Below are 14,198 nucleotides of genomic sequence, written 5' to 3' on the forward strand. Positions count from 1 at the left end.
CTGAGTAGGAGTGTCTAAGCCTGGGCCTCATCTGTCCCTTACAAGAAAATGGATGGCATGTGAGTTGTTTTCTCTCGAATTGGAACTGGTAGTCATTTCCTGACCCAACTAGAAAATACGGTGCACATGATACAACACAGCGGGTAAAGTCTGAGAAGTGTTGCTTTTGCGTCTGTCTATCCAGTACCCAAAGTCAGCAAGGAGTTCAGGATAAAAACAACCCATTCTCATCATGAAAGGTTCAGTCCACAACACACCCCTCACCATTACCACATGCCCCCTTGATTGCTTCAAAGGTCCCTAGCTCTGTGGCTCTGATTCGAAATGCTATCGAATGGCAGTAATCCTTGCAGAGCAGCCTGTGCTAGGCATCTTCCACCTGGCTTCTGACCTCTCCAGCAAGGTAGTGACCTGGAGACTCAACAAAGAGCCATCTGTGCCAGAGAGGGCTCTTGCTTACCTGCAGCCATGGAATGGGACAGGCATGGTTCGTAAAGGGATTGTCCTCTGGAGACAGAAGGGTCTGGGAGTAGATCAAGCCATTGGGTGTTAACTGTGACATACTTAGAAGGGCGTACCTGATGGGAGGTGCAGTAGTTGGTGTTGAGACATTAGCCCGCTCCACTTTGCTTTGGAAGTAATGTATAGTAAACATCTGCTTGGGGAATGGTTTATTATTCACTGAGAGTTGCCATATGTATCATGTTTCAAATGCCAGGTTTCAAAACAACCAAATACAATCAGATGCTGAACAAATTCTGATCTGTCTTTGAAGCTACTTTGTGGTGGATACGAAGATTTGGGGTTCTCTTCCTAAATATTGATTCTCATTGGGTAAGAAAGCACCAGGAGGCAGAAAGGGAAATTGCCTTTTAAACCTTCTGACGTACTTTAGAATTTGCTCTTTAGGACAAATCCCTGGTAGTTACGTGTTCCTCATCTCTTTTTCTTTCAAAGTTGCCATGGAAAATAATTCTAGTCTTTAGAGCTTGATGGCTGTTTAGAAACTGAAAAAAGAGAACCATATTCTTTCCTTATGTTCTGTGATGCAAGTGATCCTAGTGAGGAAAAAGGTGAATGGTTTGCCTTCCGTATCTGGGGGTAGGAAAGTTTGGATCTACCTCAGTTCCATTCAGTGCTAACTGCAAGGTGGATGAATTTTGGATATCAAGTCCAAGACTCATGTTAAATCAAAGACTGGAAAATCTTTTGCACGTTCAGAAGACATCTCAGATATGGAGAAAAGGCAGACTCCTGAAACTAGAGAGTTTAGATTGGGTAGTATTAATTTGGAAGACTTATGTGGGCCAGGGATCTTCTCTTCCTTTTTCCCTGAATTCTTTGTTAATAACAGACGTCTGGGTGTCAGAGGTCACAGTCTTCACAGTTCAGGGAGATCAAACCTTTGCCAGATGTTGACGAGAACACAGATGCGTTAGGGCTAAGATCCTGGACAAAAGATGTGGGCATCGCAATGCCCGAAATCTGGCACATCCCACGCCCTCCTGGCGGAGTTCATGACTCACTTCACTCAAATGGGGTGAAGCAGCCAAAGCCAGTGTTTGCTCTTCCGTCTTTCTTGTTTTTCCCACCCACCATCTGGGGTCTGTGCTGCATCTTGTTGCCACAATAGATTGGCCCCTGGGCTTGAGTGGTCCCCGTGTAAGGTCACCTCCACCAGGGCTGAGCAGAGCAGAGTAGTGCATAGGGAGCTGCCCAGAGGAGAAGGGACAGGGTGTATGTGAGGGGTGCTATGCCTGGGGCTCCAACGAATGTAGATTTGCAATGCTGCTGGTTGCCCTGACTGCCACCCCTGCCACCCCACACTGGAACTGATGTTCCTCTTACCTTTTTTTAGGGGTGGGAATGGAAGTAACAGTAATAATTGCTTATTAAGGGAAACTTGGAAAGTACAGAAAATTACAAAGAAGTAGACCCACCTATAATAGATAATCACTGGCATAAAGACGTTGGTATATTTCCTTCAAGTAGATTATTGAGGTTCATTTTTAAAGCATGTTTGGAACCATAGTATAAAGAGATTTCAGATCTATTGTTCTCTGCATTATATCAGGACCATTTTTTCAGGTCATAAAAGAGCCTTTGAAAACATTTTTTTAAGAGATGAATAACATTCCATAGTATAAATGTATCATGCTTTATTAAATCATTTCTCTAATCGTAGATATTGAGATGTTTTTGCTTTTGCACTATTATAAACAGTACACAGGCAGGCAGCGTGGTGGTATGCAGAGTTCGCGTGCTTGGCCCACATCTTATTCTCTCTTTTTTAAAATTTTTCAAAATTGTGATAAAATACACATAAAGTTCACCGTTTTAGCCATTTTTACGTACAGTTCATTGGCATTAAGTACATTCACTTTGTTGTGCGACCATCGTCACCTCCTTCTTCAGAACTCTCATCTCCCTCAGCTGAAACTGCACCCATCACACACTAACTCCCCGTTACCTGCTCCCCCGTACCCCAGCCCCCGGCACCCACCATTCTACTTTCTGTCTATGAATATGCCTGTTCATATAAGTACCTCCTATGAGTGGAATCATACTGTATCTTGTTTCATGACTAGTGTATTTCACTTAGTATGTGTCTTCAAGGTTCATTCATGTAGCATATGTCAGAATTTCCTTCTTTTTATGGCTGAATAATATTCCGTTGTATGTCTGTACCACATTTTGTTTACCTGATTCATCCGTTAATGAACACTTGGGTTGCTTCCACCTTTCGACTATTGTGAATAATGCTGCTATGAACGCGGTGTTCTAACACTTGTTCGAGTCTATATTGCCAATTGTTTCCCAAGGGGCTGTGCCAGTTTATTCACCACCAAGAGTATGGAGACCCTTTTCTCGCCACCTTTACAAATAAAGATATTATCGTTAAGAAAAATCAGTGCCAATGAGACAATGTGCTACTTTGTGTTTCTTTTCTTATTAGTGATGCTGAATACTTTTCATGTGTTCATTATCCGTTTGGATTTTTTTCTGTGAATTATTGTTTTCCCTGGGCTGCTCCAAATTTAATTCTTTGGACTACACCAGTCGGACAGACTTTGATTTCTTCCTTGGCTTTTGAGACAAATCATAGCATAAGAAAAAATAGTTTATTTTTTTACTTCAAATTTCCTAGATGCTAGTGTAGTACAGAACCCTAAAATTCCAAATAATTTTCTCTTGCCCTATTGATATGTACGCCTTCACTTCTCTGCAGATGTTATGTCATCTCACCTTTTGGACTGTTAGAATCATCATTTCTGGGAGAATGGGTGAAGGCGACAGATTCCAAGGGTTTGACAGAACTTTAAAGGTTATCTGGGTGTTGCCGAGTTGGTTCTTTCCATGTCCACACAGGAGCCATGAGTTCTAGTGGGAAAATCAAAGATCTTAAAGCTCCATCTCCCATTTTTTTTAGTGGGTGACCTTGGGCAAGTCACTTAGCCTCTTTGAGCCTCAATTTCTTTACCTTAAAATAACTTAGATTAATGAGTGGTTGCTAACCATTCCCTTGCCTTTACTTACTATCTTTTTCTGTCCCCATTGGAACCTTACGTTAAAAAATGTTGATCTTTAGCATTTATTAATTGATCTCTCGCTCACCCTTGTCACGTGGATTATTTCTGCTACGTTTTTGAAATACTGAAAACAGTGTAAGGACCCTACCACCATTAGAGGCCTACGGGTGTCGGGACCCCTGTGGTTAAAAGTTAGTGGACAGTAGATGAGATTATCTGTCAGTTTTCCAATCACCTTTTATCTGGTGTTGAATCTTATATTTAGCAGAACCTGGGAGGGAGGCAGGGAGATAGCCTTTTCTAGTCTCTGAAAACAAAGATTCATAAAGGTTTAGAGACTTGTTCAAGGTCACACAAAACAGTGCTATTGGGACAAGGGACTGGCTCTAGCTGGTGTTCCTTACCTCAGCAGAACAGCTGCCCTGTAGACTTTCACACATGCCCATGTGCTTGTGGACTTTTAACCACTACTATTACGAATACCGTGTCCAGCACCAGCAGGCACTCACCAAGGTGTGGCCCATGCATTCTCACCTGTCCCCCTCGCCCCCAGGTACGTGGTCATCTCCCGGGAGGAGAGGGAGCAGAACCTGCTGGCGTTCCAGCACAGCGAGCACATCTACTTCCGGGCGTGCCGGGACATCCGGCCTGGGGAACGGCTTCGGGTCTGGTACAGCGAGGACTATATGAAGCGCCTACACAGCATGTCCCAGGAAACCATCCACCGAAATCTGGCCAGAGGTGAGTGAGTGCCCACACTCAAGGTGAGGGCCAAGCCAGCCACTACTGAGCCCCAAGGGAGGCCAGGAATGCTTCTCTAGAAGAGCCCTAAGAAAACTGATAGGAAATAACAGTACACCAGCTATGGGGAGACCCAGAGGGACTCAGGCGAACAGATGGTCCAGGTTTGAGCAGCAGCTCTGGGCAGGGCCTTGGGCTCCACTGCATGTTCTGCTCTCTGAGAGATGGACTCTGAAACCCTATTACAGACATTTCAGAATATCATGGGGAGACAAGTCACCAAAGCCAAGTACATACGTTTAATCAAAATTGATTCTATTTTCCCCCTCAAATTGATGGAAAGATGTTATAAACTGCCACTGCAATAATAATAAACAGACAGCTGCAATAATAGGTAACATTTACTAAGGACTTAATATGTGTTAAGCAGGTGTTCTACTGTATCACTTGTAATCATGACAACAGTAGCACCTACCAAGTACCTATGCCGAGAGAATTAGCTGGGTGATATACATAACATATGTAGAGCGATGTCTACCTTGACCTGTGTAAGCCCTCAATAGTAGACTTTTAATACTAACGATCCCATGTGGATTATTATCTTCATCTTACAAATGCAGAAAATGAGCATCAGGTAAATCCAGTGACTCACCCAGGATCCATGGCTAGGAAGGGCAGATGTTGGTTTCTAAGCCACATCTGTCTGAGTTCAAGGTCTAAGCTCTAACCTACAATGTTATATGGCCTCTCAGACAAAACTAGTTTCTTCTTTGCTTCTTGGTCTCATTCCTGGAAGTCCTAATGACATGATGTGAAAGAACAATATCTATTAGAACAAGAAGGTGGAGGGAGGTAGAAGGTGACCTGAGATGTGGGTGGTGGCCTGGTGAGTGAGGTGTCCATCCAGGCTCTGTTTAAACGAGTCATTTGAAAGGGGTTTAAAATACTCCCCGGCCCCTAGCCCTCTGCTTCTTTACTTCATGCTCAGCCTGGCCAGGGCAAACTGGTGCTTCCAGGTCTTTCTTTCCATGGGACCTTCCTTGCACTAAAACCACACATCCAAAGACCCAGAGTCCATTTGGTCCCAGGAGCCAAGGCTATGCCCAAGCCCCACTGTATCATCTTCCTGACCAACCAACCTACTTCTTGGAAATAAAGCTTCCTTTGGAACATAAGTGGAAAAGATGAAAAGAGGGTGGTGGGAGCGACCCACTGAAATTAAGCCGTCTTTAAAAACAAAACAGAACAAAGCAGATGGTGGACGTTGAGGGCACAGCGGCTGCCTGACTTGGTAAAAGGTATCTGGTGATTGGACGGGCAGTGAGAGGAAACCCAATAGACACACTCATCTCTTGTCTTCTTCGGATCTGGGGGTCGGGCACATGCTGATTTCATGTGGAAAGGCATGTTTCCATGATGAGATTGCCGTGGTTTCCATTTGACTCCTGGAGATGCCTTGTGTAAAAGCGTCTGATACATCGTAGGTGCTCTTTGTTGAATGGATAAAAGAAGCCATGAATGAAGACAGCCAAGAAGCCTCCAAAAGAGTCATATGCCACCGGAAGAAAAGAAAACCAAGAGAAGTCATGTCTGAGGATGCAGGTTCCATCCCTGGGCCCTAATCTTGAATTCTTCTGGATTTGTAATGTTCTTTTTCCCTCAGTGTCTTCTCCAAAGCACCTCAAGACGAATCATTCTCAGAGAGCCTTGAGACCCAAGGAGAATGCTCAGAGAAGGGAGTGAGCTTTCAGGAGTGGTTCACAGGAGCGTGGCAGACAGACTTGAAATGAAATGCACCAAGACATGTGAAGATACAGGAGGAAGGACTGTCTTTTCCTGGCCAGGCTGAGAAGTAGAAAACAGGAAAGAAATTGAAAACCACTGTTGAGTCAGGGCCAGAGCAGTGGGTGGGCTTGGCCCTACAACCCTTGGGAACAGTCATGGAGCTCAGTGGCCTTTAGACGTGTGTTTCTGTAGCCCGTAGCTTTCGCAGACTCTGGAAATGGGTAGCGGTATCTTAGATCTGTGTGCCAGTCCTGCTCTGGAAGGGGGATCCCCCACACTCAGTCACTTAAATTCTTACATGGAAGAAGGCTTCTTCGTAATTAGAAGCCGGAGCCGTGATAAAGGCCAGAGCATGAATTACTAGTCCTTATTAAGTAGGGACATTAGTTGGAGCTCAGAACTGCTTCCTGAAGAGATTATAAATTATTCCTTTGTGGTTCTCTTTTAAGAATAGGATGCATCTAACACATGTATTCAAAGAATTTATGTTATTCGATCTACTTTGAGTCATTGATTTACTTTGTGGTGTGTGCCCTCCATGTTTTACGGAGGCTTTAGAATCAATTTCACAATGCTTAAAGGTGTTTTTTGACCCATAGATTTTTCTGGAAGGCTTGAGTCCAAAGAGGTCTCCCGCTCATCCTAGGACATTAAATAACCTTGACTCTGAGCAGAGAGGTATGAGCAATCCCTGGTGATGAGTAGCCTTGATCTCCAGACATCCTCAGCTGTTTGCTGCCTAATTGGTCCGTAAGAAAGTGAAAGGGTGGTCCTTGACTTTTAGACATTCTGAATGGGCAAGTGTCATATCTGATCTGTACAAATATGTTACAAATATATTTTTTAAAGTTCTGTTCATCTCTACCCTTTTTACCCCTCAGCTGTTGTAGAAATGCTGGCTGCATGGAGCTACCTGAGTTTCAGGAGCCTTGCAGATAAATAAGGTCGTTTTCTAAGCATTCATGTAAGGACAGAGGAGGGGGATCCTGAATAGGTTACTTGCTTATGTTACCCATTACCTGTTACCTGTAGAAAATCTGGAGTCATACATAGGCCAGGGCACAGCACCTTATGCTAGCTGTGGGAAGCCAAGGCTTGGTCACTGCATGGATCATCTGGATTGCATGTGGAGGTCCCTTGTCCTTCCCTCAGGTATCAATTGCAGCTAGCAGAAGCCTAATTACAACATATTTACAGGTTAACTCTTGCCTCAGAGTCACACCTCCCAGGGCCTGCCCCTGATCTAGGAAGCCTTTGAGATTTCCTAGGTCCACAGGCTGCTGTCAGGACCTCCTAAGGATCTCCCTTAGCAGTCTGTTCCCCCAGGCAGCATCTGCACTTCTGTAGCAATTTATGAAACTGTGTCGACCATTTTAAAGAATCAGGCTACAATAATTTATTGTTGGGGAGCTCACCAAGGCTTTTGGAAGTCATTTACATGATAGAAAGAAATAGAAAAGGAAACGTTCATTGCCTTGTCAGGTAAGGAAACGCAGCTATCTTTTGAGAATGCTTTGGGCCAGCATGGTCATATTATTCTTTATCTCGTTGGAGGCTGCTCTTCTTTATCTTGCTGGAGCCCACAGCAACTGTAGGTATCCCTGTCTTCTGTTATCTTCCTGCCTTAGTTATCAGTGAGAACCACAGAAGCTCAGGTCCTGCTTTCTCACATGTTCTTAGTCTTCCTCTTACTGGGAGAATTAGAAAGGACAGTTGCTGGAGGCGGACTTTGCCCTAAGTGGGCTGTCTCCAGAGAACGAAGGAGGAGGAAGGAGTGGGACTCTGTGTTTTGTGTGTACCTTTTACAAGGTCAAAGCAGCCATCTTCTAATTGCTAGGACTGGAGGAGAAGGCTGGATGGAGGGGAGGGGAATCCATACGCACGTAGCCTCAGATATGTTACCACCCACCCATTCGATTGGGTAGGATGTCATCTTCCAGGGTGATAGGATGGCAGGTGCCTTTGAAAGAACTACCCTCCCCTATAGTGTTCTTTCAACTTATTCATGTAGAGTTTATATACATAAGGCTCCATTGAAACAGTCTCTTTATAAGAGAGCTCTTCCCACTTTCTTGGGTCCTATGACTCCAGACCCCATGATCCACCTAGCGATCCACCTCTCGCTTTTTGTCATACCTGCCCCTTGAGGCCAGACCCAGAGGGATGTGTCAAGCGACTTCCCAACTGGAGGCCTGTTTTGTTTTCTGCTGGTTTCTCCCGTCGGGGCTTTTCCCCACTTCCTCACACCCTGGTTTTCCTTCCTAGGAGAGAAGCGGTTGCAGAGGGAGAAGTCTGAGCAGGCTCTGGATGACCCAGAGGACCTGAGGGGTCCCATTCACCTACCCGTGTTGAGACAGGGCAAAAGTCCCTACAAGCGTGGCTTTGACGAGGGGGACGTGCACCCCCAGGCCAAGAAGAAGAAAATTGACCTCATTTTCAAGGATGTGTTGGAGGCCTCATTGGAATCTGCAAAAGTAGAAGCCCACCAGCTGGCACTGAGCACCTCGCTGGTCATCAGGAAAGTCCCCAAATACCAGGACGATGCCTACAGTCGGTGTGCAATGACCATGTCGCATGGCGTGCAGAATGTCAGCCGGACCCAGGAGGAAGGGGACTGGAAGACCCCCCAAGGGGCCTCCACAGAGCCAGGCCCACTAGAGGATGAAGAAGAGGAGCCTTCGTCATTCAAGGCTGACAGTCCTGCCGAGGCCTCCCTAGCATCCGACCCTCACGAGCTTCCTACCACCTCTTTTTGCCCTAACTGTATTCGCCTCAAGAAGAAGGTCCGGGAACTCCAGGCAGAACTAGACATGCTTAAGTCTGGGAAGCTTCCTGAGCCCCCCGTATTGCCAGCACAGGTACTGGAGCTCCCAGAGTTCTCAGATCCTGCAGGTAAGTCAGTGTGGATGTTGTCGGAGGGAAGAGCACACAGTGGGCAGTGTGAGGGTGGCCTGGCACTCTCTGCTGGAGCCACCTGTGGGGAGACCCGAGGCATGTGACGTGAAGGTGAGCCCTGGCCGCAGCCCGTGCCCCCAGGTGCTTGCCTGCAACAGGCTGCTTCGCAGCTCCAGTGGGTGCTTCATGTCTTGCCCTGTATTCTCCTTGTCAATAAAGGAAGTTCCGCTGTAGAAGGGGTGTGTGCTGTGTTCTTGACCTGTTGCCTTTCTATGATGGTCTTAGTGGTGTTTGACCCCAAAGCCCAACTTCTAAACCCAGTCTTTCTCTTGGCCCAGTCCCAAGCAGGGTGTCCTGTCAGGAAGGGCTCCCAGCCTTCCCAGACCCAGCCCCAGGAACACAGCTTCTCAAATTGCTGTTCTGCCGTACATGGTCCCATCTTCCTGCCTGGAGTCTTAGGAAGACTGGGGTCCGGATGTTCAGCCGCAGGCCTCTGCCTTTTCCTGTGGCTGACTGGATCTCCTAGAGCTGGTTGACAACGAGGAAGGGTTTTCAGTACACATCTGCAGCTGAGTTAGAGTACTTACGTGGCACTTCCTATTTTAACCACATCCCTTACTTAGCTCAGAACGGGGTGTTTCAGATATTCGAAGCATGCATCTTAACTAAACTGTGTTCGGATCCTCACATTACCTGGGGCCATGTCAAAGCTGCCTCCGTTCAAGGGCAGCGAATGTCCCCTGACCACGTAAGCGGTGGGACAACCAAGTCCCATGTCCTCACTCTTTGACTTGGGGATGTTTGATGTGCTGGCTCCTCCATGGGATCTCCTCTCCTGGTGGTGCTGGTCTGTTGATGCTGAGCATCGAAGTGCCTGGAGCGCCCACTAGTGGACGGTGAGGGCAGGCAGCCTGGAGCGTGGTGGCCGCCCGTTGAGGATAATCTACAAAGAGGAAAAGTCACAAGTGGATAAGAACAGTGCTTATGAATAAATTCAAGGCTGGGATTCAGTCGGTCTTAGGAACTGGCTTATGTTTCACAAAGGGCGGTGCTAACCTTTCAGACAACGTTTCCCATTCATTTTAGAAAAGTCTGTTTTCCCTCTAGGTGTAAATCTTTCTTTCCCATTTGTCTTCCAGCCTCAGAGAGCATGGTCTCCGGCCCCGCCATCATGGAGGACGATGACCAGGAGGTCGACTCGGCAGATGAATCTGTCTCCAACGATATGATGACGGCCACTGATGAGCCCTCCAAGATGTCATCTGCCACCGGGCGCCGAATCCGGCGCTTTAAGCAGGAGTGGCTGAAGAAGTTCTGGTTCCTGCGGTACTCCCCGACCCTCAACGAGATGTGGTGCCACGTCTGCCGCCAGTACACGGTGCAGTCCTCCCGCACCTCAGCCTTCATCATCGGCTCCAAGCAGTTCAAGATCCACACCATCAAACTGCACAGCCAGAGCAACCTGCACAAGAAGTGCCTGCAGCTGTACAAGCTCCGCATGCACCCCGAGAAGACAGAGGAGATGTGTCGCAACATGACCCTGCTCTTCAACACTGCTTACCACCTGGCCCTCGAGGGCAGGCCCTACCTGGACTTCCGGCCCCTGGCTGAGCTGCTGAGGAAGTGTGAGCTCAAGGTGGTGGACCAGTACATGAACGAGGGAGACTGCCAGATCCTCATTCATCATATCGCCCGGGCACTGCGGGAAGACCTGGTGGAGCGCATCCGCCAGTCACCTTGCCTCAGCATCATCCTGGATGGGCAGAGTGATGACCTGCTGGCTGACACAGTGGCTGTCTATGTCCAATACACCAGCAGTGATGGGCCCCCGGCCACGGAGTTCTTATCCCTGCAGGAACTGGGGTTCTCTAGCACAGAGAGCTATCTCCAGGCTCTTGATCGAGCCTTTTCTGCCCTGGGCATCCGGTTGCAGGATGAGAAGCCAACTGTTGGCTTGGGCATCGATGGGGCCAACGTCACAGCCAGCCTGCGCGCCAGCATGTTCATGACCATCCGCAAGACGCTGCCCTGGCTGCTGTGCCTCCCTTTCATGGTGCACCGGCCCCACCTGGAAATCCTGGATGCCATCAGTGGGAAGGAGCTCCCCTGCCTGGAGGAGCTGGAGAACAATCTGAAGCAGCTGCTGAGTTTCTACCGGTACTCGCCGCGCCTCATGTGTGAGCTGCGGTCCACGGCCTCCACCCTCTGTGAGGAGACGGAGTTCCTGGGGGACATCCGGGCCGTGAGGTGGATCATCGGTGAGCAGAATGTTCTCAATGCCCTCATCAAGGACTACCTGGAGGTGGTGGCCCACCTCAAGGATGTCAGCAGCCAGACCCAACGGGCAGACGCCTCGGCCATCGCACTGGCCCTGCTGCAGTTCCTCATGGACTACCAGTCTGTCAAGCTCATCTACTTCCTTCTGGACGTGACCGCTGTGCTTTCACGCCTGGCCTACATCTTCCAGGGCGAGTACCTCCTGGTGTCCCAAGTGGATGACAAGATTGAGGAGGCCATCCAGGAGATCAGCCGACTGGCCGATTCCCCAGGGGAATACCTGCAGGAGTTCGAGGAGAACTTCCGCGAGAGCTTCAATGGGATCGCGATGAAGAACCTCCGGGTGGCCGAAGCCAAGTTCCAGTCCATCAGGGAGAAGATCTGCCAGAAGACCCAAGTGATCCTGGCTCAGAGGTTCGATTCCCGCAGCCGGATCTTCGTGAAGGCCTGCCAGGTGTTCGACCTGGCCACCTGGCCCCGGAACAGCGAGGAGCTCATGAGCTACGGCAAGGAGGATATGGTTCAGATATTTGATCACCTGGAGGCCATCCCGACTTTTTCCCGGGATGTCTGTAGGGAAGGGCTGGACCCCCGGGGGAGTCTATTGATGGAGTGGCGAGAACTCAAGGCTGATTACTATACCAAAAATGGCTTCAAAGACCTGATCGGCCACATTTGCAAGTACAAACAGAGGTTTCCGCTCTTGAACAAGATCATCCAGGTCCTCAAGGTCCTCCCCACTTCCACCGCTTGCTGTGAGAAGGGCCGCAGTGCCCTGCAGCGAGTTCGCAAAAACCACCGCTCCCGTCTGACCCTGGAGCAGCTCAGTGACCTGCTGACAATCGCGGTGAATGGCCCGCCCATTGCCAACTTCGATGCCAAGCGAGCCCTGGACAGCTGGTTTGAGGAGAAGTCTGGCAATAGTTACTCACTGTCCGCCGAGGTCCTCAGCAGGATGTCTGCGCTGGAGCAGAAACCACTGCTGCAGACCGTGGACCACGGGGCAGAGTTTTACCCAGACATTTAGGGAGCAGGCGTCACAGAATTCACTAAGCTGTTGAATATTTTTTTAATCTATACTCATAAGCTTTGATATATTATATAAATATATTATATTATATATATAAAAACCCACACTGAAAATTTTTAAAAACCAAGGTGACACATCCACCAGAAGCTACTGGGAGCTTTCAGAAAGGAATAATGTCAGAAACTGACTCTTGTCTACAAAATTTGGCAGCTGCAACATACTTGGCAACTCATTTTCATTCACAGAAGCATGTGCTGGGACCACACGTGTTCCCACCTAATGGTCAACCAACAGCATAAGCTAAAATGACGGGTCTCTGTCATCACCTTTAGGTAGCTCATTTTGTTCATGTTTTTGTTTGGGGGTTGAGGGGCTTGGGTTGGGGTTTGGGTTCTTGCCTTTCCTTTTCTTGTTTGGTTTTATGATGGGGGTTTCTCCGCCGCTTCGTTGACATGCTGGTCCAGCTGAATCCGATCTCTGGTTTTGGATAGGGTGGCGTGTATATCTGGATCAGGCTGTTTGACTTTCTCTCTCGCCTGACTTTAGCTTGAGGGATTTTTATTCATTTCCTCACAAACATTCCTTCACTGTCTTAGAAACATACGTGTCAGTCAAACTGTGACAACCATTACTCCCCACCTCTGTCGTCTCTCCTGTCTTTGGGTTGTTGATTCACCCCTTCCAAACCCCTGGATCCTAAAGATATTTACCTGTTATACTGAAGGCAAAATCGCCTGACAACCGAGCTTGAAATTCTAGGAAACGGAGAAGGGGTGAGCTTTTTGCATTCCTGTCTTTCCATGGTGTGAGATCACATAATCTAATTCTATTCAGATCCAGGGCTGTTGGAAAAATGAAGAGCCAAGAAATACAGACCCCAAAGGGCAGTGATTTGGGGCTAAAAGCAAGTAAAATGAAAAATACATATTTGATTTACAGGAATTATTTATACTCTGTCTTTATAATCATATAAGGTGTTGGGGGGTATTTTTTTCCCTTTAATAATCAAGAAACGCCTGCCATAGTTCAGTGGCAGGAGATATCAATGCAAGTTGTGCCCTGGATTATGTGGAACTCAAATGAGAGTCTCTAGACATTCAGTCCTTCATCTGCAACAGGCTGATAATCAGCCCTGCAGGCTGGCAGGAAGGTGTGGGAAACTGGTGATGCATCAATGCCTGTGAATGCTTCCTTTTTTGAACAGGGTAGAGATGTCCTAAAAGAAAGGAATAAACAAAGGATAAACTAGGACTCTCGAGGCATCAGCCTACACACACACACACACACACACACGCACGCACGCACACACACACACACACACACACACACACACACACAGGACCGCGATATAAGCTTTAGAAATAGCCACTTGCCTACTCCCTGGGGCAAGTAGTGGTTTAAGCTACAGGAGTCGGATCAATGCTCTTTTGTTCATTTAACTACCAGTATACCTCGCAAGGGAGTTTTTAAAAATATGTGCGTGAGCTGTTAAAAACTTCTGTTCGTGTTTCCATACCTGGTTTATGCATATTTGATAGGCGGAGATCCTGCAGCGTGGGTGCAGGTCACATGTGGGGGAGGGAGGAAGAGCCGCGCTGTCCGTGGTCGGTTAGGGAGCCACCCCTCTCAGCTGGCAGAGGGTGGGCAAAGAATGATGTGATTGGGCCACAGGCAAGGCCCCAGTGTCCCCAACCTGCTTGGCTCAGACATTATCAAACTGTGGTGGCTTCCTTCCTTCTTGGTTTATCTTATATCCGAGGCCTCATGCCACCGTGGAGAACCATAGTGGAAACGTCATCAACACTGAACATGTCACTCCCCTTCCTGTCCTGCCAGCCCCTTCACCCCCCACAGACCCCTTCCCCCACCCCCATGGTCTTGGTGCTAAGATAACTTTAGAATCATTGCTGCTAGTCGATAGCTTTTCATTATATAAATAT

General features: G+C 47.9%; 1 protein-coding gene across 4 annotated transcripts in view; it reads left to right on the top strand.

Moving 5' to 3' along the window:
- Positions 1–13,200, top strand: part of PRDM11 (PR/SET domain 11) — a 46,592-nt gene extending 33,392 nt beyond the window's left edge. For 3 of the 4 annotated variants that reach the window (XM_015586422.2, XM_025044136.1, XM_025044137.1), the window contains 3 exons: positions 4,084–4,271; positions 8,322–8,948; positions 10,091–13,200. In XM_015586422.2, coding sequence (XP_015441908.1) covers positions 4,084–4,271; positions 8,322–8,948; positions 10,091–12,255 — 2,980 coding nt within the window. In that variant the 3' untranslated portion in view covers positions 12,256–13,200. The remainder of the gene's footprint in view (positions 1–4,083; positions 4,272–8,321; positions 8,949–10,090) is intronic. The other variant, XM_015586423.2, reaches the window with a different exon arrangement.
- Positions 13,201–14,198: the final 998 nt, after the last annotated feature.

The sequence above is a fragment of the Pteropus alecto genome, unplaced genomic scaffold (assembly GCF_000325575.1).
Source record: "Pteropus alecto unplaced genomic scaffold, ASM32557v1 scaffold71, whole genome shotgun sequence".
In the NCBI taxonomy this organism is placed as follows: Eukaryota; Metazoa; Chordata; class Mammalia; order Chiroptera; family Pteropodidae; genus Pteropus; species Pteropus alecto.